Source organism: Colobus angolensis, unplaced genomic scaffold (genome assembly GCF_000951035.1).
Source record: "Colobus angolensis palliatus isolate OR3802 unplaced genomic scaffold, Cang.pa_1.0 Scaffold5, whole genome shotgun sequence".
In the NCBI taxonomy this organism is placed as follows: Eukaryota; Metazoa; Chordata; class Mammalia; order Primates; family Cercopithecidae; genus Colobus; species Colobus angolensis.
This window is the reverse complement of record NW_012118487.1, coordinates 11558861-11581533: the sequence shown is the minus strand read 5'-3', so window position 1 is coordinate 11581533 and position 22673 is coordinate 11558861. Positions and strand designations below refer to the sequence as shown.

Genomic DNA, 22673 nt, shown 5'->3' with positions numbered 1-22673 from the left:
TTTTTAGTAGAGACGGGGTTTCACCATGTTAGCCAGGATGGTCTTGATCTCCTGACCTCGTGATCTGCCTGTCTCGGCCTCCCAAAGTGCTGGGATTACAGGCTTGAGCCACCGCACCCAGTCTATGATTATTTTATATCATAATAATCTTACATATTTAAAAGCGAGTTTTATTACCTGTGCCAAACTAATGTAGATATATCCTTATCACTTACTTTATTCACTTTGCGAAAAGCATCTTCAGCATCTATTCCCTATTGAACCTAAGAATAAATTTAATATGATTATTTTTTGTGTATGTGTGTTTCATATGGTATGAGATTGAATCCAAAAATACAATTTGAGTTAAACTAGGACAAAAAATTATATCATTGCAAAGGCTATAGTTGCCACACGACGGATGCTGTCAGTTTTATGTGGGGTGACACAATGCTCAGAGTTTCTTCCGAAATCCATTATAAATCTGCATTACTCAGTGAGCTACAGTGTTTAGTACTTCATTGGCAAAGTGTGTGTGTTGTTTCTGGGCCAAAAAGATTGTATATTCTGAAGCAACAAATCTTTGAAATAGACACGAAAATTCTTCAGTGGTTCACATATTAATGAAACATTCTAAAGTAAGGATAATAAAGGCTTTGTAAAATATTTATCTGCAATATATTACCTGTCTAAATATGTTTATTTACCTTTAAATGTGACATATTTTGTAGGATTTATATTTAAAATATAAATTTATATGTTTAAATGGACTTTCAGTGGACCATTTTCTGTTTTTAGTAATGCAGAATCATGATTGAGTAACAATTGATGCTGACTACCAAGATAACAAAAGGCTCTGGACATTTTGTTTCATCTCCTTGGCAATTGTAGATATAATTTAATTAAGACTGCATAATTATTGCTTATCTTTTTTAGTCCTTTTGAAAAGAAATCTAGAAATTCACATATTAGACTTTGCTTGAATACATAATTCAGACTTTAAATGCAGTGATATTTATATATTCAATAATGTATGATATGCTTTTTATCTTTTATTCAGAGTCATAGATTTTTAAAAATATCTATTGTTTTGAAATATCTATTTTGTTTTGAAATATCTATTCTGTTTTGTCCTATTTATTATTTTAATATCTGGTTTAGCAAGTTATTCAACTCTGAATTTCAACAGGATTTAAGTTGTTGGATTGTAAGACCTGTAAAAGCTATTTAAGATCAAAGGTACACCAAATTTTTATGTCAACATAGAAATGCTTGTATTATCTAATTTTGGAAACTAAAAAATAATAAATCAAGATATACTCTTAGTTAAAGTCAAAATGTGTTGGCACAAATTTAGAACTTTATTTTTGTTTCTAATAAATAAGCAGAGAAACTGCTGGTTTCTAGTTCATGATGAAAGCAGCTTAGAAGTTGCTACTCCATTTTAACCAGTAAAAAATTGAACACTTTGAAAAGTCAATGACTCTTCCTAGATCCACCTGAGAAGTAAGGGCACAAGGCAAATCACTGCCCTCAAAATTATTGAGGTGGAAATGCAGTTGCAGAGAATCACATCTTACCAGAGCAGAAATCAATTAGAAGAAACCAACCTGGGCATCGCTGCCAGAGTAAGAAAATCTGAACTGTAACTGATAAATTGATGGAAGCACAATATGGTCAAGTCTGAGAGTTAAAAACTTCACAGGAACCCAGTAATGGGAGTGGTGGGGGAGCTTTTGTACATTTTACTTCCAGGAGCTCTAAACTGGTACTCAGGGTGAATATTAGAGAAGAATATCCTCTTGCTTCCAGCAGCGGGAGGGGAAAAGAAACCACTTAATTACACTAGAGCTTTCTGTTCTTTATTTTTAACCAACTTTTAAAATAATTCGTATAAAATTATGGAGTGCAAGTACAATTTTGTTACATGCATAGATTGCATAGTGATCAAATCAGGGCTTTTAGGGTATCCATCACTTGAATAATGTACGTTATACCATTCAGTAATTTCTCCTCATCCACCCCTCCCACTCCTTCACACTTTAGAGTCGCCCTTGTCTAGCATTCCACTTTGGCATCCATGTGTACACATTTTTTTACTACCCACTTATGAATGAGAACATGTGATATGGGACTCTTTGTGCATGGCTTGTTTCCCTTAAGGTAATGACCTTCAGCTCCATCCATGTTGCTGCAAAATACATGATTTTTGATGGCTGAATAGTATTGCACTGTGTATATATATTACATTTTCGTTATCCAATCGTCTGTTGACAGGCACTTAAGTTGATTCTATAGCTTTACTATTGCAAATAGTGCTGCAATAAACATATGAGTACAGTTATCTTTTTGCTATAATGATTTATTTTCCTTTGGGTAGATACGGAGTAGTAGGATTACTGGATCATATAATAGCTCTAATTTTATTTATTTGTGAAATTTCCATACTGTTTCTCATAGAAGGTGTATTAATTTACATTCGCACCAACAGAGTATGAATTCTCTCTTCCCCACATCCTCACCAACGTCTATTATTTCTGTCTTTTTTTTTTTTGAGACGGAGTCTCGCTCTGTCGCCCGGGCTGGAGTGCAGTGGCCGGATCTCAGCTCACTGCAAGCTCCGCCTCCCGGGTTTACGCCATTCTCTCGCCCGAGTAGCTGGGACCACAGGCGCCGCCACCTCGCCCGGCTAGTTTTTTGTATTTTTTAGTAGTGACGGGGTTTCACCCTGTTCGCCAGGATGGTCTCGATCTCCTGACCCCGTGATCCGCCCGTCTCGGCCTCCCAAAGTGCTGAGATTACAGGCTTGAGCCACCGCGCCCGGCCTATTTCTGTCTTTTTAATAATAGACACTGACTGGTGGAAGATTATATCCCATTGTGGTTTTAATTTGTATTTCTCTGATGATCAGTGATGTTGAGCATTTTTTCATATACCTCTTGGCCATTTGTGTGTCTTCTTCAGAAAAATGTCTACTCATGTCCTTTGCCCAGTTTTTAATGGGATTATTTGTATTTCTTTTGTTGTCCAGTTATTTGGTTTCTTTGTATATTCTGGATATTAGTCCCTTGTTGGATGAATAGTTTGCAGATATTTCTCCTATTCTACAGGTTGTGTGTTCTCTCTGTTGATTATTTCTTTTGTTGTGCAGGAACTCTTTAGTTTAATTAAGTCCCATTTGTCTATTTTTTTTTTTGTTGTCTGTGCTTTTGAGGTCATAGTATACATTCCTTGCCTAGATGAATGTCCATAAGAGTTTCCCCTAGGTTTTCTTCTAGTATTTTTATAGTTTCTGATCTTGCATTTAAGTCTTTAATACATCTTGAATTGTTTTTTTTTTTTTATGTGGTGATAGATATGGGTCTAGTTTTATTCTCCTGTATATGGATGTCTAATTTTTACAGCACTATTTATTGAAAAGGGTGTTGTTTCCCCACTCTGTGTGCTTGTTGGCCTTGTTGAAGATCAATTCACTGTAGGTGTGTGGCTTTATTTCTGGGATCTCTGTTCTCTTCCATTGATCTATATGTCTATTTTTTATGCCAGTACCATGCTGTTTTGGTTACCATAGTCTTGTAATATAATTTGAAGTCAGGTAATGCATTGCCTCCAGCTTTATTCCTTTGGCTTTGGATTGCATAGGCTATTTGTGCTCTTGTTTGGTTCTATATGAATTTTAGGATCATGGCATTCTGTTCTTAAGACCTAACCTCAAGAGAACCTATTTGTCCAGAGTGTAACACTCTAGGATTTTATAAGATCCTTACCTACCTGGGAGAAGGAAAATACCCAACACCAGCCCTTCCTCAACCATCCTGTCCCACCTAAGCAGGGCTGGGGGGACTGAGAAGCACTGGTCATGGGCACGTGACTGAGGCCTAATCATAGGACTTTATAATGCTCACTCTACCCCAACATCTTACCACTACATTACTAAAGGCCTGTTTACAGCATTTTCTTTTATGCAGTTCATCATGTACACCTCACAAAAATTTACATGATAAACAAAAAGGCAAAAAAATACAGTTTGAATAGACAGATAAAGCATCCGAACCAGAGTCAGATACGACAGAAATGTTGGTATTATCAGACAACGAATTAAAAAAAAACTGCAATTAATTTGCTAATAACTTTAATGGTAAAAGTAGACAACATGCAGGAATGGATTGAAGGAGAACAAAGTTGGAGAACTAACACTACCCAACTTAAAGACTTATTATATAGCTCCAATAAAAAAGATAGCTGTGGTATCTGCAAAAGGATAGACAAATAGATCAATGGAACAGAATAGACAGCTTAGAAATAGACCCACATATATATACTCAACTGATATTTGATAAAGAAGCAAAGGCAATACAGTGAAACTAAGATAGTCTTTTCAACAAATGAGGCTGGAATAACTGGATATACAATGTTAAAAAAATATCTAGACACAGGCCTTATATATTTTACAAAAAATAATCCAAAATGCAACATAGGACTACATGTAAAATGCAAACCTATGAAACTTGTAGAAGGTAACATAAGAGAAAACCTGGATGACTGTGGGTTTCGCTAGCACTTTTTAGATAAACAAGGTATGTTCTATGAAAAAAATAATTGATAAGCTGGACTTTATTAAAATGAAAATCTTCAATTTTAACAATATCAGCAGAATAAGAAGGCAAACCACAGAATGGAAGAAAACATTTGCAAAAGACACATCTGCTAAAGATCTGTTATCCAAAATATACAAATAATTCATATAACTCAGTAACTAGAAGATTGAACAGCCTGGTTTTAAAGTGGGCAAAAGAGCTGAACAGATACCTCACCAAAGCATATATATACATGACCAGTGAGCATGTGAAAAGATGTTCAACATTATTTGTCTTTGGGAATTGCAAATTAAATCAATTAGATACCACTACATATCAATTAGAATGGCTAATATCCAAACACCAGATGCTGGCAAGGATGTGGAGCAACAGGAACTCTCATTTCTAATGGGAATACAAAATGACACAGACCTTATGGAAGACAGTTTGATGGGTTCTTACAAAGCTAAACGTATTCTTACTATATGGTCCAGCAATTGTGTTCCTTGGTATTTATCTAAATGAATTAAAAAACTGTGTCCACCCAAAAACCTGCACATGGATGTTTATAGCAGCTTTAACCATAATTGCTAAAACACGGAAGCAACAAGTATGTCCTTCAGTAGACTGGTGAATAAATAAACTGCGCTACATCTAGATAAATAAATATTATTCTGCACTAAAAAGCAATGAGCCATTAAGCCATGAAAGGCACTAGAAATCTCTCTCCCCGCCTAGACAACAATTGCACCGGTACAGTCTGTCTGATGTAATTATTTTGAAATACCAGAATCTGTGAAGGCTTGCAACTGCCAGGGAAAGGCTTGGATGATAAATTGAAGTTAGTAAGTTTTAGTTCCCAGCACAGTGGCAGCTACTCATCCCTCACCTTAAGCTCCAGGGCAGACAACTGAGCATATATCTTGCAAGCAGCTTATTTGAACCAGGGAAGAAAAAAAACACTCTGTCCTTTGTATATCAGGAATCTACTGCTTCTGATCACAGAAGTGCAGACAAAGAGGCAGGCAGCCATTGTTATTGCACCTACCTCCACTGTTACAATCTCTTCCCTCTCCAGCTCAAGTGATTTCAAGGGGACTTAAAGGGCTGAATCCCTAATTTTTTTTCTTTTTACCCTTTTGGGAGCCAGCAATTAAAGCCTACGCAATTCAAAAGCAACTGCCTATACAAACAAAATTAGGAAGTTACTGTGCATGAACAGAGAAAGACACAAGTTCAGAATAACCCTGAGAAGTCCTTATGTTTATACCTGAGGATGATCCTTGGGACAGAGACAGCCCACAACAATTGAAAACGAAAATAACAAGTGAAAACAAAAACAACAAATCCTGAGGAAGGAGGAGACTCTGATTTCCAGAGTTACCATATTACTAGATTCAAGTGTCCAGTGTTCAACAGAAAGCCACAAGCCCTAAAAAGAAACAGAAAATTATGGCTCTTTCAGTGGAAAAAAAATAAACAGATGCTTTTTGAAAAAGACCTGATGAAAGATCTACTAGACAAAGACTTTAAAACAACTGTCTTAGGATGCTTAAAAACTAAAGGAAGATATGGAGAAAGTCAAGAAAACAATGTTTGAACAAAATGGAGATAATAAGGAGATAGAAAACCAGAAAAAGAATTGTAGGGCTGAAAAATATAATAACTTAAGTAAAATAGAAGAATTCAAAGACATTTAAGAAGAAAATATTAGCAAATATGAAGATAAGACAATAGAAAATATTGAGTCTAAGGAACAGAAGGAGATTGAAGAGAAGTAAGCAAAACCGAAGGGACATAAGGGACACTATGAAGCCCACCAATATGCACTCATGTGGGAGTACCAAAGGGGAAGAGAGAGAGATGGAAGAAAAGAAAGAATATTTGAAGAAATAATGGGAGAAAACTCCTCAAATTTGATGGAAAAACATGAAGTAAATTTCCAAGAGTTTCAGCAAACTCCAAGAATTTGAACTGAAACAGACCCACAATGGAGACACATCATAATCAAATCTTGAAAAACAGAGTGAATCTTGAAATCAATAAGAAAGAAGTGATTAACACAAATGTACAGGGATCCTCAGTAGTATAAACAACAGATTTCTGATATGAAACTTTGGAGACTGGAAGGAAATGGGCCAATATATTTAAAGTGCTAAAAGAAAAAAAAATGTCAACCAAGTATCTTTTATCCTGCAAGACTGTCTTTCAGAAGTGAGGAAGAAATTAATACATTTCCCAATAAGCAAAAACTGAGGGAGTTCATTCTCTTTAAACCTGCTTTGGAAGAAATGCTCAAGGAAGTTCTGCAGGGTGAAATGACATGTCACTAGACAGTAACTCAAAGCCATATGAAAAAATAAAGATCTCAATAAAGGTAAATACATGGACAATTATAAGTGCTAGTATTTGGAAACGGTGTGGAATGCTATTGTTTGTCTTCATCATCATTTACACAAGTAAAATATTTTTTAAAATTCTTAGTATACAAGTAGTATTATTGTAACTTTGGTTGGTGATTCCACATTTTGTCTTCTCTTAATTTAAGAAACTAATGTATTTAAAATAATTAATTTGTTTGTGTTTCAGGCCACACAATATATAAAGATGTAATTTTTTGGCATCAACAACTTAAAGGTGTGGGGTTGGAGTTTTAAAGGAGCTCAGGTTTTGTATGTAATTGAAGCTAATTTGGAATAAATTTAAATTGGAGTCTTGTAACTTTAGCATGTTAAGTTTAATCTCCATGGTAGCTACAAAGAAAATAGCTGTAGGATATACACAGAAGAAAATGAGAAAGGAATTCAAAGTTTCACTGCAAAAATTAACTTTTAAACACAAAAGACAAAAGTGTTGCAGGAAATGAGGACAAAAAAGCTATGAAGCATATTGGAAATGAATAGCAAAATGACAGAAGTAAGTCCTTTATCAGTAATTACTGTAAATGTAAATGGATATTAAGCTTTTCAAACAAAGACAGAGATTGGCAGAATTGATTTTAAAAAAGTTCCATCTATTAAAGACTTAAATGTTAGACCTAAAACCATAAAAACCCTAGAAGAAAACCTAGGCAATACCATATGACCCAGCCATCCCATTACTGGGTATATACCCAAAGGATTATAAATCATGCTGCTAGAAAGACACATGCACATGTATGTTTATTGCGGTACTATTCACAATAGCAAAGACTTGGAACCAACCCAAATGTCCATCAATGATAGATTGGATTAAGAAAATGTCACACATATATACCATGGAATACTATGCAGCCATAAAAAGGATGAGTTCATGTCTTTTGTAGGGACATGGATGAAGCTGGAAACCATCTTTCTTAGCAAACTATCACAAGGACAAAAAACCAAACATCACATGTTCTCACTTATAGGTGGGAATTGAACAATGAGAACACTTGGACACAAGAAGGGGAACATCACACACCGGGGCCTGTTGCGGGGTGGGGGGAGGGGGAGGGATAGCATTAGGAGATATACCTCATGTAAATGACGAGTTACTGGGTGCGGCACACCAACATGGCACATGTATACATATGCAACAAACCTACAGGTTGTGTACACGTACCCTAGAACTTAAAATATAATAATAAAAAATAAAAGGTCCATCTGTAGGCTGTCTACAGTTGATTCACTTGAGATCCAAAGACACAAATAGATTGGAAGTAAAAGGATGGAAAAATTTTTTTCCATGCACAGAATAGCAAAAAGAAAGCAGGCATGCCTATATTAATATTAGATGAAATTGATTTTTAATCAAAAAAGTTCAGAAAAGTCAAAGAAGGACACTATATATTAATAAAGTTTCAATGCAGCAAAATATAACAATTACAATCATTTATACACCCAAAAAACACCATAAAAATATATGAAGCAAAAACTAACTGAATTGAAGGGATAGATAGTTCTACAATAATAATTGTATAATTTAGTACCCCATTCTCAATAATGAATACATCAGACAGAAAATAAGCAAGGAAACTGAGGACTCAAACAATATATTAATCCAACTAGATCTAACAGACATATATAGAACACCCTACTCCATAACTGCATACACATTCTTCTCAAGTGCACATGTGACATTTTCCAGGATGGGCAATATGTTTGTCCAAATATTAAGCCTCAATAGATTTTGAAAAGTAGTTATCATACATTGTGTCTTCTCTGAACACTGCGGGATAAAGTTAGAAATCAATAACAGAGAACTGAAAAATTCACAAATTTATGGGCATTAACACACTCTCAAACAACCAATTGATGAAAGAAGAAATCACAAGGAAAAGTAGAGAACTCTTAGAGATGAGTGAAACAAAAACACAACATACCAAAACTTATGGGATGCAGTGGAATCAATGCCAGAGGGAAAATTTGTAGCCATAAATAATTTCATTAAAGCATTTATAAGATCTCAAATTAGCAACCTATTTTTACAACTTAAGGAATTAACAAAAGAATAAACTAAACTCAAAACTAGAATGAAAGATATAATATCCAAGCAGAGATAAATGAAATAGAGAATAGAAAAAAAAATAGAGAAAAAGATCAACAAAATTGTCAAATCTGTAGCTGGATAGACTAAGAAAAAGAGAGAAAACTCAAATTATTAAAATCACAAAAATTGGAACATCTCTACAGATTATAAAGAAATTAAAAACATTATAAGACAGTAGTAGGAACAATTGTACACCAACTAATTTGATAACCTAGATGAAACGGGCAAATGCAAGAATTTTAAAAAGCCGTCCTAAAATTGATATAGAAACTCAAGAGACCCTGAATAACAAAACTGAAGGACTCACATTTTCTGATTTCAAAACTTGTTGCAATACTACAGTAATCAAAACAGTGTCATACCAGCATAAAGGCAGGTATATAGACCAATGGAATAGAATAGAGACTTCAGAACTATCCCCTTACATATATGACCAAATGTCATTTGACAAGAGTGGCAATACCATTCAATGCAGAAAGGCCAGTCTTAACATATGGTGCTGGGAAAATGAAATATCCACATGCCAAAGAATGAAATTGGACTCTTACCTAACACCATATAAAAGATTAAAATGGATCAAAGACACTGAATTTAAGACCAGTATCTATAAAGCTTTTAGAAGAAAACAGAGGGCAAAAGCTTCACAACATTGGATTTGACAGCAATGTCTGTAATATGATACCAAAGGCACAGGCATCAAAAGCACAAAACATGCAAATTGGATTTCATGAAAATTAAAAATTCTGTGCATGAAAAGAAAAACACTGGCCAGGCATGGTGACTCACATCTGTGATCCCAGCACTTCGGGAGGCTGAGGCAGGATGATCACTTGAGGCCAGGAGTTCGAGACCAACCTGTGCAGCATGGTGAGACTGTTTCAACAACAACAGAAAATAGCCAGGCATGATGATGCATGCCTGTAGGCCTAGCTACTTGGGAGTCTGAGGCAGCAGGATCACTTGAGCCTAGGAGTTTGAGGTTGCAGTGAACTATGATCATGCCACTACACTCCAGAAAGAAACCTGTCTGTAGAAAAAGAAAAAGAAGAAGAAGAAAAGAAAAATCCTATCAACAGTAAAAATGGACAGCAATCAACACAATGAAGAAAATATTTATAAATCACATATCTGATATAGGATTAATATCGCAAATATAGGAAGAACTCCTAAAATTTAACAATTACAAAGAAACGTGATTTACCTGGTTGAAAAATGGACAAGATACTTACATAGATGTTTCACCAAAGATGTTACAGAAATGACTGATAAGCACATGAAAAGATGCTCAACATTATTAATCTTCAGGGAAATGCAAATCAAAAGAACAAAAAAACACCATCTCACACCAATTAGAATGGCTACTATCAAATAACAGAAAATAGCACGTGTTGGTCAGGATGTAGAGTTATCCAAACACTTGTGCCCTGTTTGTTGTAATGTAAAATGGAATTGCTGCTGTGGAAAACAGTATGATAGTTTTGCAAAAAAGTAAAAATAAAATTATTATTTGATGTAGTATCCCACTTCTGCATGTAAACCCCCCAAAATTGAAAGCAGGACGTGGAAGAGATATTTGTACATCAGTTTTCATCGCAGCATTTTTTTGTAATAGCTAAAACGTGGAAGCAATCCAGGTGACAATTCATAGACACATGGATAAGGAAATATGGCATATATGCACAATGGAGTATTATTCAGCTTTAAATCAGAAGGAAATTCTGACATACACTACAACAGGGATGAAACTTGAGGACATTATATATTCAAGTCCTTTGCCCATTTTTGAATCAGGTAAATCATGTTTCTTTATCATTGTTGAGTTTTGGGAATTCTCCCTATATTTGGGATATTAATCCCTTATCAGATATGTGGTTTACAAATATTTTCTCCCATTCTTTGGGTACTGTTAACAGTGTTTTTCCCTTCTTTCCTTTTTTCCTTCCTTCCTCCCTCCCTCCCTTCTTCCCCCTGCCCTCCCTACTTGCCTCCCTCTCCCCCACCCCCCAAGACAGGGTCTCTCTCTGTCACCCAGGCTGGAGTGCAGTGGCACGGTCATAGTTCACTGCAACCTCACACTCCTGGTTGCACATTATGAATTGTACACTTAAAAGTGGTTAAGAAGTTAGATTTTATGTTATGCGTATTTTACCGCAATAAAAAATGGAGAAAAAAAAGAAATGAGCTCTCAAGCCATGAAAAGACATGAAGGCAAACTAAATGCGAATTACTAACTGAAAGAAGGCAGTCTGTAAAGGCTACATACTCTATGGTTCCAACTATATGACTTTGTGGGAAGGCAGAACTATGGAAACATTAAAAGATTAGTTGTTGCCAGGAATTGGAGAGGGGGGGAGATGAATAGGCAGAGCACAAAGGATTTTTTTTTTTTTTTTTTGAGACAGAGTCTCACTCTGTCACCCAGGCTGGAGTGCAGTGGCACAGTCTTGGCTCACTGCAACCTCTGCCTCCTGGGTTCAAGAAATTCTCTGCCTCAGCCTCCCAAGTAGCTGGCATTACAGGCACCCACCACCACGCCCAGCTATTTTTTTGTATTTTTAGTAGAGACGGGGTTTCACCATCTTGGCCAGGCTGGTCTTGAACGCCTAACCTCATGATCCACCTGCCTCGGCCTCCCAAAGTGCTGGGATTACAGGCGTGAGCCACCGCGCCCAGCCAGCACAAAGAACTTTTTAGAGCAGTGAAGCTATCCTTGCCCATACTGTAATGGTGGATACATATCATTACACATTTGTGAAAACCTGTATGATGGAGACCATCAAGAATGAGCCCTAATGTAAACTGTGGGCTTTGGGTGATAATGATGTGTCAATGTAGACTCATCAGTTTTAACATGTGCCATCTGATGCTGAGTGTTAATAGTGGGGAAACTCATGTTATGTGGTGGGGGGAGGCTATGAGGGGCATATGGGAACTCTCTGTTCTTTTTGCTCAATTTTGCTGTTTTTCTAGGAATTTTTTGTTAATTATGAAAAATGTGAAAAAAAAGTTCCAAAAAGTGAAAATTTTTAAATGACTTTTATTTATGTATTTGTTTATTTGAGACTTGCTCTGTCTCCCAGGCAAGAGTGCAGTGGTGTGATCACAGTTCACTGCAACCAGTACCTCTCAGGCTAAAGCAATCCTCCCACCTCAGCTTCCCAAGTAGCTAGGGCTACAAGCATGCACCACCACCCCTGGCTAATTTTTGTATTTTTGTAGAGATAGGATCTCCTTATGTTGCCCAGACTCGTCTTGAACTCCTGGGTTCAAGCGATCCACCCATCTTGGCCTCCCAAAAGTGCTGGGGGATTACAGGCATGAGCCACTGTGCTTGGCCAAATGACTTCATTTTAATTGTGTGTTTAAAGATTTTTCTTTAATTATGTTTCTTTTCCAAATATAAACTCAATATTTGGTTAAACAGAAATCAAAAGACATTTTTACTTAGATGCAAATGTTATAAATAGTAATTTAAAAGATCTCCACATAATCTCCAAAAGTCAGTGTAACTCACAATGTGGCTGAAATAATGTACATTTTCAGTGAAAGATACTGTAATATTACTAAGGGTAAAAAAAAAAAAAGAAATGTATATATTTTTTATTTACCCTGAATGCTAATGTTTGAGGAAATACAGGTGTCATTAGAGGAGGAGGAAAGTTTCTGAATACATAAAAGCACTCAAGATTGGTAGCCCTGTTGCTTTATCATGCCAGCTTATACTTCAAGTAATTTATTTACTTTTTTTTCTAAATCTATCACTAATTCTGCTCGGATAAGGGGATTTAATGAGATGAAGACAGACAGAATTGGAGAAGAATGGAAGGGGAGATGAGAAGAAAGGAGACCCTTTTCAGAAGTGAAAATATGAAATAGAAAAGATAAAATGAAGAACATAGTTTTGTAAATAAATATGAGTTAGTGATCTATGGGAGAAAACTTAACCATTTAAAATTTACTAATTGCTGAGCATTAAAAGAATTGGATTAAGAGTTGGAAGATTCAGGGTATACACTGAACAAGCATCTATAAGACTTGAGATGTAGATCAGATGTGTGTATATTTATGCGTGTGGGTTTTGTATGTGTGATATTTTACGTGTTGTGGTTTTGACATTAACATTATGCGAAGCTTTTGAGCAGCGTAAACTAAATATTGCCTATGCAGTATATCACGTAAAACCAAATTTATTATAGCTCTCAGTTTTCTACTTAACTTTCCAAACCAAAATATTTAAGATTATAATCACTACTTACATTTTTTCCTCATTTAAAAATCAGATATGAAATTGACAATAGTGAAAAATTGAATTTGCCTGGTATAGCTTTGTAGTAGTGTAGATGGAAGGTTGTCTATCATATTAGGAGCTCTCCTATCTTTATTTTTAGACCAGTATTTTAGACCATATTGAAAAGATAGCTAATAATGGCTTGGATTCTACCTTTAAAAAGTATTTTTTGTCGATAATTTCTTTTTTGAATGTCATTTATTAGATAACCACATAGTTTAATACTCTGCACAGATGTGTTTTTTTGCTTTTGTATGATTTTCTTACGAGTTTTCATTATGATCACAGACTTACAGCCCCACCATTTACTGTCCTCTGGTATCTGGGAGGTATTTAGAGTTTACAGATAGATTCCTAGCATTTTTTTTATCTGAGAGGAATCTGACAGAAAATATACTTCAGAAGCTGTATTTTAGATACAAGAAATAGAGACATAAGATTTAATGCTTGACTCCAACTCACACTCTACGCCTGGTGCAAAGCTTGGTGTCATTCCGTATTTCCTGCCCAGGCCTGCTTCTGCTGCACTACATTGTCTGCATCTTTGGGGTTGTCTATTCCAACATTCTCTGTCCTGCCACATAAACCATTTTTATTCAGATACTTTTCAGCTTCTTTCTGCCCCATCCTAACAGTGAAGAGTATTGTTAACCCAGCTTGTATGCCTGTCTTACGCACCTCAGATAGATTTTGGGAGGATGAAGAGTCGATGTAAAAACTGGAGTTCTATGACACAGGTCACAACCCTTCCATTATTGGCCCATAGTGTTTTAAATTCAAATGGGATGCCTTGAATGAATTGCCAGTATTCAAAAATGGATACATTTCACATAAAAATCTGGATATTTCAGTTTTTCTAGGAAGTTCCGTAAATCTTGCAACATGGGATGGCCTTTTTCAGTGATACTATTAATACAGCATGTGCAATTTCTATTTCACTAGAGTTCCTATCACTGCTTATGCATTTCCCAGCCCTTGGCCAAGTATCAGCTGTCGTTCCTTCATTATCATATCTCCTGCTTTCCTCATTTAAATTAGTTGCCTTAGGCTGGGTGCGGTGGCTCACGCCTGTAATCCCAGCACTTTGGGAGGCCGAGGCGGGCGGATCACAAGGTCAGGAGATCGAGACCACCCTGGCTAACATGGTGAAACCCCGTCCCTACTAAAAATAGAAAAATTAGCCAGGTGTGGTGGCGGGGCACCTGTAATCACTTAAGGAGCTGAGATAGGAGAATGGTGTGAACCCAGGAGGTGGAGCTTGCAGTGAGCCAAGACCATGCCACTGCACTCCAGCCTGGGTGACAGAGCAAGACTCTGTCTCAAAAAAAATGATAAATAAATAAATAAGTTGCCTTGATGTCTGCAGACATTTAGGGAGTTCAACTGCTGTTCTCTGAAAATAAAAGTCAAAATTAGTAGTACTAGTAAAATGTTTTTCAGGGCATAAAGGTAAGGGTTGGGGAAGACAGACATAAAACAATGAGGAGGTTTATCAATAATGAAAATCACTGACATGTCTTCAAATTTGTTTTTCAAGGCAAACATGTCCCAGGTAAGGCAAGTGGGATTGCTGGCTGCTGGATGTCAGCCATGGAACAAGGATGTGTGTGCTGCCGGCGGAGACAGGTTTGCATATTGTGCAACTCTGGCTATCTATATTTATCAGGTAAAATAATAATAATTCTTTTCCATTTTTAATTATGTCAGGTAAAATTAATATTTAATGAATACATATTTTAAGTCCTTGTTACATGAAAAACATAATGCTATAATTTCATTTATATTTATATTTTTAAAGTTTTGTGATTTATACCATATAGGTTTTAAAAGTTAAACCTTTAGAAAACACATTATTAAATTATTAGTAACTTTAATATAAGAAAATTCTTTTATCAGTTGAGAAATGTGGGTAGTCCATTAGAAATCCTTATAGTAAAATTAGGACAGATATATTTTGAGATATTATTGGGAGAAAAATTCATATAACTATTTTTTTCATGTCCTAGCTCCATTCAGATACCCCTTATCAGTTCATAATTTATAGAGCCAAAAACCGCTTGAATTTCTTCATATAGAAGTGCCATAAGCATGTTAAATCAAAGTCCAGTCTTTCTCCTTAAATTCGAAGTCAGTATCTCAGTGTCACCAGCTAACTATTCATCTAAACCAGAAATGTGATAGTTATCTTTGACTCCCTCTTCCACTCACATCCCATACCCTTGGTAGCCAAGAATGATTCTAATGTGTTCCTGATATCTTTCTCACCTGAACTATTATAATAATCTCTTAATAGTCTCTATTTTTAGTTTGGCTCCCACTAATTTTTTCTTCAGTGTAATCAGTTATCTGTAATGCAAATCTAAATTTTAAAGCTTTCAGTTGCTACTCATTCCCTAATAGTAACATCTAAACTTTGTAGTATGGCGTTAAAATGCTTTTGTGATCTTCCTGCCTCTCTCTTACTCTGTGTTCCAGGTACACCAAACCAATTACATTTTTCTAAGACATCTCAGTCTTTCATATCTTGCCTTCGCTTACACTAATTTTTCAGTTTGCTTACATTGCCTGTCTAGAGAACACTTTCTCATCTTTCAAGTCTCAGCTCCTGTATGAACTCTTTTCTATATACTATTTTCCCCTCTTTCTTAGTAGCAAAGGACCTCATAAAAAGCCTCTCTACATGCTTTCATTTATTAGAAGTGAGTCTTTCCTGTCTTTTAATTCTCAAATTTTTGCACACTTTCTGGCACTTAGAAGACATTCATTAATTGTCTTAAATGAATGGGTTTAAGGAAAGAATCTTGAAACTCTAACTTCGGTTAAGACTAAGAATAACTTGTTTTATTCTAGAGCAAAAATTCTTTTCATTACTACATGTTAGTTCATTACTAATTGTTTTCTGCTTTATTGAAAATTTAAGAAATAATAGCATGAATGTATAAAACAATCCATTTTCCACAATATAGAGTAAGATTTTAAGTGGTCCATTTCTTAAAATGTAGAAATATCTAGCAAACAAAATGTAACTTCAATGAAACTCACACTTCTTCATTTTCACCCCCTTCGTACACAACACAGCAGCAAGACTTCTAAATACCTCTTTTGTTCTCCCATCTACTTCCTTTACACTCTTTATATAGTCCCAAGCTTCTCACTCCCAAATCCCTCCTACACAATTTCTCTCCTAATCCTAAGTCCCTGTCTTGTATTTTATTTCCTCCTCAAAGAAGAGAAACTTATCAAGCAAGTCAAACTATTCTCCTGAGGTAAGGATGGTAAAGAAACTCAGTGGATGAAACCAAAACTTAATTTTTTCAAGTTTCTATGTCTTAAATTTGTGATGACATTTTATGATGAATATTTAAAGATATTGAGGTAAAATTATTAATATAAACAATGTACATGAAAGTTGCCATGTCATTAAGGACTGAAACGAACGAAAATTATCCTAATTTAGAAGGTGATGCAAATAAACTTAGAGGACAGTTCATCACAGTGTCCACTATAAAACCTAGTTTCGAAGTATGCCAGTAGAAAATTATATTATTACATGGTGACATTAACATGAAATTTATGTTAATAAGTATTGTTTTAAATATTATCATCTCAATTAAAGTGCTTTGAGAGTTATGCTACGTAAATATAACATGATACAATTATTTTCAGGGGAAATATTTATTAAATAACACCTAGCACCAATGCATAGTCAAAGTCTGATAATCGGTCACACTCTGGATAATGACACACTTGTATTATATTTTTCTGAATGATTAAATGATAATGGGAAATAGTATTAGAATTTTTCCTTAACTGTTGTTTTGTAATGCACTAATATGCTAATGTACCCTAAAAGTAGAGTAATTTATGGTCAATCTCAATGTAATAGTACAGTTCAATATTACTGAATTGTAAATATCATAGGAATGCATTAGTAGATTAATTCTTGCAAATAGTTCATTGTTCTCTAGAGTGCTTACAGTTACTCTCTAGATAATTTGTATGGTAATGTCAATGAAGGTCACTCATATGCCACATAGCTTCTTCACACATTTACTATATTAATAGATTCTTCTATTAATTTCTAACTTATATAGTAGGGTTTTTCTTTTGGATACATTAGATATCCTCACTGTATCTACCATAGGTGACTTAAATTGCTGAATAATTTGAAACTTAAAATCATATTTATTTCTAAAGGTATAGAAAACACAATTACGTATTTCAGTAAGTCAACTTAAAATTGCTTTTGCTGCAGTGCTAATCAGATGAAAACTCCATTGGTAATGGGTTATCTTTAATAATGTTTTAATCCAAAGTTGTCCAAGAATAGCTGAAGTTATAGAAAGAGAGAGAAATTATAGAATAGAAAGCCTTAAGAAATACTTATGTGATTAGTCAAAAATTACATACAATGTTCACTGCAGCATTATCTGCGATGGCAAACATTAAGTTACTTAGATGTTAAACAGATCATAAGTGTTTATTCTTTCAATAATATTAGCTGAATATCTTCAATTAACCAAGCCTTGCTGTGTACCAGGATTGCAACTATGAAGAAACAGGCAAAGTCTTTTTATGGAGCTTATATTCTTGTAAGGTGTAAGGAAAGGTGATAAGAGAAATAAGTAAACAAATAAATAGGTAAAATTTTCAGAAAGAAGTGTGTTCTACAGAGGCTGAAAAAACAGGTATGATAAGATAGAGTCATGGGGTAGGTTCTCGGGAGAGTTATGAATTAAGATAGCATGGTCAGAAAACATGTCTCAGAAGAGGTGCATTTAAACTCAGACCTCAATAGGAGTATGAATAACCATGAGCAAATCAGTGGATAGGGTGTTTAGAAGCCAAGGGAGCAGCAAGCAGAAGGCCAATCAAGTGGAGGTGATTGGCTGTAAAAGAGAAACAAGAAGTTCAGAGGGATCCGGGAGGAACATGATTTCAAATTACTTTGGCTAAATAGCAGAGATTCGATCATGTAGAGATTTGAAGGCTGCTTATCATTTAGGATTTTATTGCAAGCATATGGCTTTAAAAAGTTTGATGTAATAAATATTTAATATCATAATGATTTGTAAAACTTAGAATAGCACTGTGAAAGGTTCATTATATGCTAAAGAGGACAAAACTATAATAAAAAGACATAACATATTCCAAAGCACGCCAAAAATGATAGAGATTAATTCACTAATTAATGCAGGCACATTTACAAAAGAATAGGAAAAAGTAGGCTGTTTATTTTTTCTATTTACATATAAAAACACAATATAATGTCCTGTCTGAAAAACAGTAAAATTAAAAAAGCGAATGACATAATTGCTCTGGAAGCTTTGGACATCTTAATAGTGTAATAATGAGCAGTTGACGTATTCAACCCAAATTTTCTTGATTCAAGTATAAGTGAAAAATTGCAGAAAAAAAAAATTCCAAAACCAAGGGTTTTTCTTCTCATAAATAGATATAGTTATGGAAAATATAATAAACCTCTGAATTATCATGCATATTTAAATGTGAAACATTTATTTTTACTTATATTTAAAATGGATGTGTTTTTATTCTCTCAGTTTTTAATGTGTTTTTTTTCAGCTGGTTGAATATTCCTGAATACACTTGAATGTAGACCAAGGCTTGAAATGTGTTCATGTCTTTATTATTAGGTGAACTAATTTTCATGTATGTAGCTTTAGTTTTATGTAACGTGACTATTAATAGTGTATTATCTTAAAAAGGAGCACTAAAATATGTTATTTATATATTTTGTTTTAGTTGGATCGCCGTTATAATGAATTCAAACTTCATGCAATTATGTCTGAACATAAAAAAACAATCACAGCAATTTCTTGGTGTCCACATAATCCTGATCTGTTTGCAAGTGGCAGTACTGATAATTTAGTGATCATTTGGAATGTTGCAGAACAAAAAGTCATTGCTAAACTCGACAGTACAAAAGGTATAATTATAACTGGGATTTATTTTATGGAATAAAATATTTTTATTTCAACAAGCACTCTCAATATTGTTAGTTCAGGTTTTAAACCGGTATTTTCAAACTTCCTAATGGCAATCTGTATAAGAAATAAAGTTCACATAATGACTCGTGTCCATAGGTACAAAACTGAAACAAAATTTCATAAAATAATTATACTTACAACATATGATGAACTAAAAACCTAGTGAATACCAAATAATTTTATTAATGTTTAAATATAATGTAAGAATTTCCAAAATAAATATAAAATTAGTAATCAGAAAGATGTTCTTACTGAGACAAGTAAGAAGCCTTGGCTGTTTGTTACTCTAGTCCAACCTTTAAATTACAAAGAAAGTATTATGCATGTAGTTGATGCATTGTTGAGCTGGTTTCATGCCTTTGTTTTTAATTTGGTCAACGTAGAATGTCCTCATCACACAATTGGGCTTTATGAATTGGAATAATAGCATTATACTCTTTGTACTTAGAATTGGGAACTTGTATTCAGTCTTATCCCATCATAATGGTAAAGTTAAGTAATAATTATTCTGTGTTCAGTGTCTCAATAATTAACTCTCCTTTTGAGCACCATATTTAGCTCAATTGATTATGGTTTTGAAAGCTACTGCTAGATATGTTTTTCAATTCAGCTTCTTCTCTAAAAAATAATTGTTTTAAGTTTGCGGTATAAAACTGAGACATGAAAATCTCACTAACCTTGTTTTGTTCAAATTTCTTTATAATATTCTAAGGCAAAAATTCTGGGAATTTATAGGCAATTATCTTTGAATTTATTTCCGTAATAATAAAAAAAAAATTTTAACTTTTAGACATATTCGATATATTTAGTATATTGGTTTGTCTTTTCAAATTTAGATCATTAAGAATACTTAAAATATCAGTGTAATACTTAAATTTTATTACTCTCCTGTTAAAGGTATTTGTCAAATGAAGTTAATTTTCAACTAGAAAAATATGGATCTCATTCCCAAGTTTACGTACCCTGTTTTTTATTTTTACTTAGAACAACCAGTGTATTAGACAGTGAGTAATGTTTGCTCCAATCTCTGAACAAATATTGTAAAAAGTCAGCTATCCAGTGAGCTTCCATTAATGTAATTAACAATTTTTCTTAAGGCTTTCCGTGACAAAAAAAACAAATTACTTTTGGCACAATGTTTTGTGTTATATAAACAGTGATTGATAGCCTCAATCAAGACTTTTCATATCTCCCCATGTTTTCTGGTCACATCTGTTTGTCCATCAATCACAAATTCTATAGGTTACTCCATTACTGTTTATATTGATCGATAATGCATTTCCAAGTACTTTAAATCCAACTTTGTGTGAGATTAATTTTAAATAACACAACAAATTTTTCTTGAAATTCTTTCCATCTTTTATGTGCCATAAACTAAAATGTTGCATGATATTATTGTTCTCATAAAGGTGTAACACAAAGTCAGTGTTAGGTTATAACTACATATAATAAACATAAGTTCTAAATGTTATGCAAAAGTAATGATTAATTTTATTACCTCCAAGTGTATCCATGGTTTTATCATCAAACACTATATACATCATATCCGTTCACGGGGGAAGATTTTATTTATTCATCAGCTATATGCACCATAGTTCTTTTGTTACTGGATATACAATTAAATAATACTTTCTAATTAACAGTCCCAGAATGATTAGATAATTGTGGAAAACTTTTGGCAAATTTTTCATCTTTTTCCTTTCTTTGAAAATTTTCAGCTATGAATATCTCCCTCATCCAAATATCTTCCTAATCTGAAGATTAAAAGCTTTGATATTTTATTTGCAAAAAAAAAAAAAGACTATTTTTGGTGATTTGCATCTTAAGTAACACTTTTGAAATGTTTTAGGCTCATTTTTCTTTTTAGAATCCAGCCTAAGCAAAGTAGAAATTTGCATTAAGTGAACTTTTTTTTTCAGCTTTCAGATACAGTTGTTGAATTTGATCTCGCCTCTGTATTTTTACTTCTTCCTTTTGTTTCTAATAATCTAACAATCCATTTAAAGGAAAATGCATGTTAGTTTTTCCAAATGTAAAAATTGTCACCAAGTTGAAAAAGTCACACTTTATCTAACAGTGGATAATAATACCACTTACCTATCTCAGAATATTGTTAGGAGAATTAAATGGCAGCGCTCATTGGAAGTGCTTGTACATAAGTCACTATAAAAGTGTTTTCTGTTATTATTTTGTGCCACTTTTTCTGGTCCCTTCACTTGCCTTGCTGTCTTTCTCTAAATATATAGTCAGAGAGCCAGTAGTCTATTGCCCTTCTTCTACTGTGCTGTGTGGTTTGATCCATGCAGAGTACCTCATCTCTTTTTTGGGTACATTCTACTTCTGTTCATGTATCCTGAAACCACATCAACATTTGTATTGGCTTTTTTCATGTATACATTCATTCATTCAGCAAATATTTATGGATTCCTCATTGTGGATGAGGCCCTGAAGTAGGCATTAGGCTTTGTTCTGCCTCTTGGAGCACAGAGACTGCTGACACAAACCGAACTTACCATCAATCAGCGAATTTCAACTCTGTGTCTTGGTTCATATCATTTTCTCTTTCTGGGAAATACTGCTCCTTCTGTGTATTTAAACTCTACCCCTCCTTCTAGGTATAATTCAAATCTAATTTCTTTCTAGGAGAGTAGCACAATGGTTTCTAAACCTTTCTGCATATCAAAAGCATTTGACGAAGCTTGTTAAAAATAAATTCCTTGGCTCAAACTCCACATGACCTGATATGTTATATTCCATTTCATGATTTTGATGCAGCCAACTAGTATATCAGTGTGGGAAGATGCACAATCTCTCTCTCATAATACTTATTTTATATATGATTTATTTGATAACAATAGCAGGTATATTAACAATTAACTTTTATATTCCATCTTATCGATTAAAACGTACCTTTACATAAATGATTATATTTCCTTGACTTTCATGTGAAATAAATGGCCAGCTATTTTTATTGTTATGTCCATTTTATAGATGAGGAAACAGAAATTTAGACAAATAAAATGACTTGTTTATCTGAGACAAGGCTTAGATTTGAATCTAAATTCCTGTTAAGACATAGATTATAACATTAAGTCCATTGTTTTTAAATCCTTATAGTGGCATTTATCTTTGTATTCACTAATCCCTGTCTCCCTAACACATATTTAAAATTATCTAAAGCAGGAATCTTATCCCGCACTACCTTGTGTATCTAGAATGCCTAGACGTCTTATATACAAATATGCAATAAGAATTTATTGCTCTAATCTTTAATATATAGTCTACTAAAATAAAGAAGTCTATAAATGTATT

At 34.2% G+C, this 22673-nt stretch overlaps 1 protein-coding gene across 1 annotated transcript in view; it reads left to right on the top strand.

Moving 5' to 3' along the window:
* WDR17 (WD repeat domain 17) overlaps positions 1–22673 on the top strand; it is an 85113-nt gene that overhangs the window by 2221 nt on the left and 60219 nt on the right. The window contains exons 2-3 of the mRNA XM_011959582.1: positions 14891–15019; positions 19117–19300. Coding sequence (XP_011814972.1) covers positions 14891–15019; positions 19117–19300 — 313 coding nt within the window. The remainder of the gene's footprint in view (positions 1–14890; positions 15020–19116; positions 19301–22673) is intronic.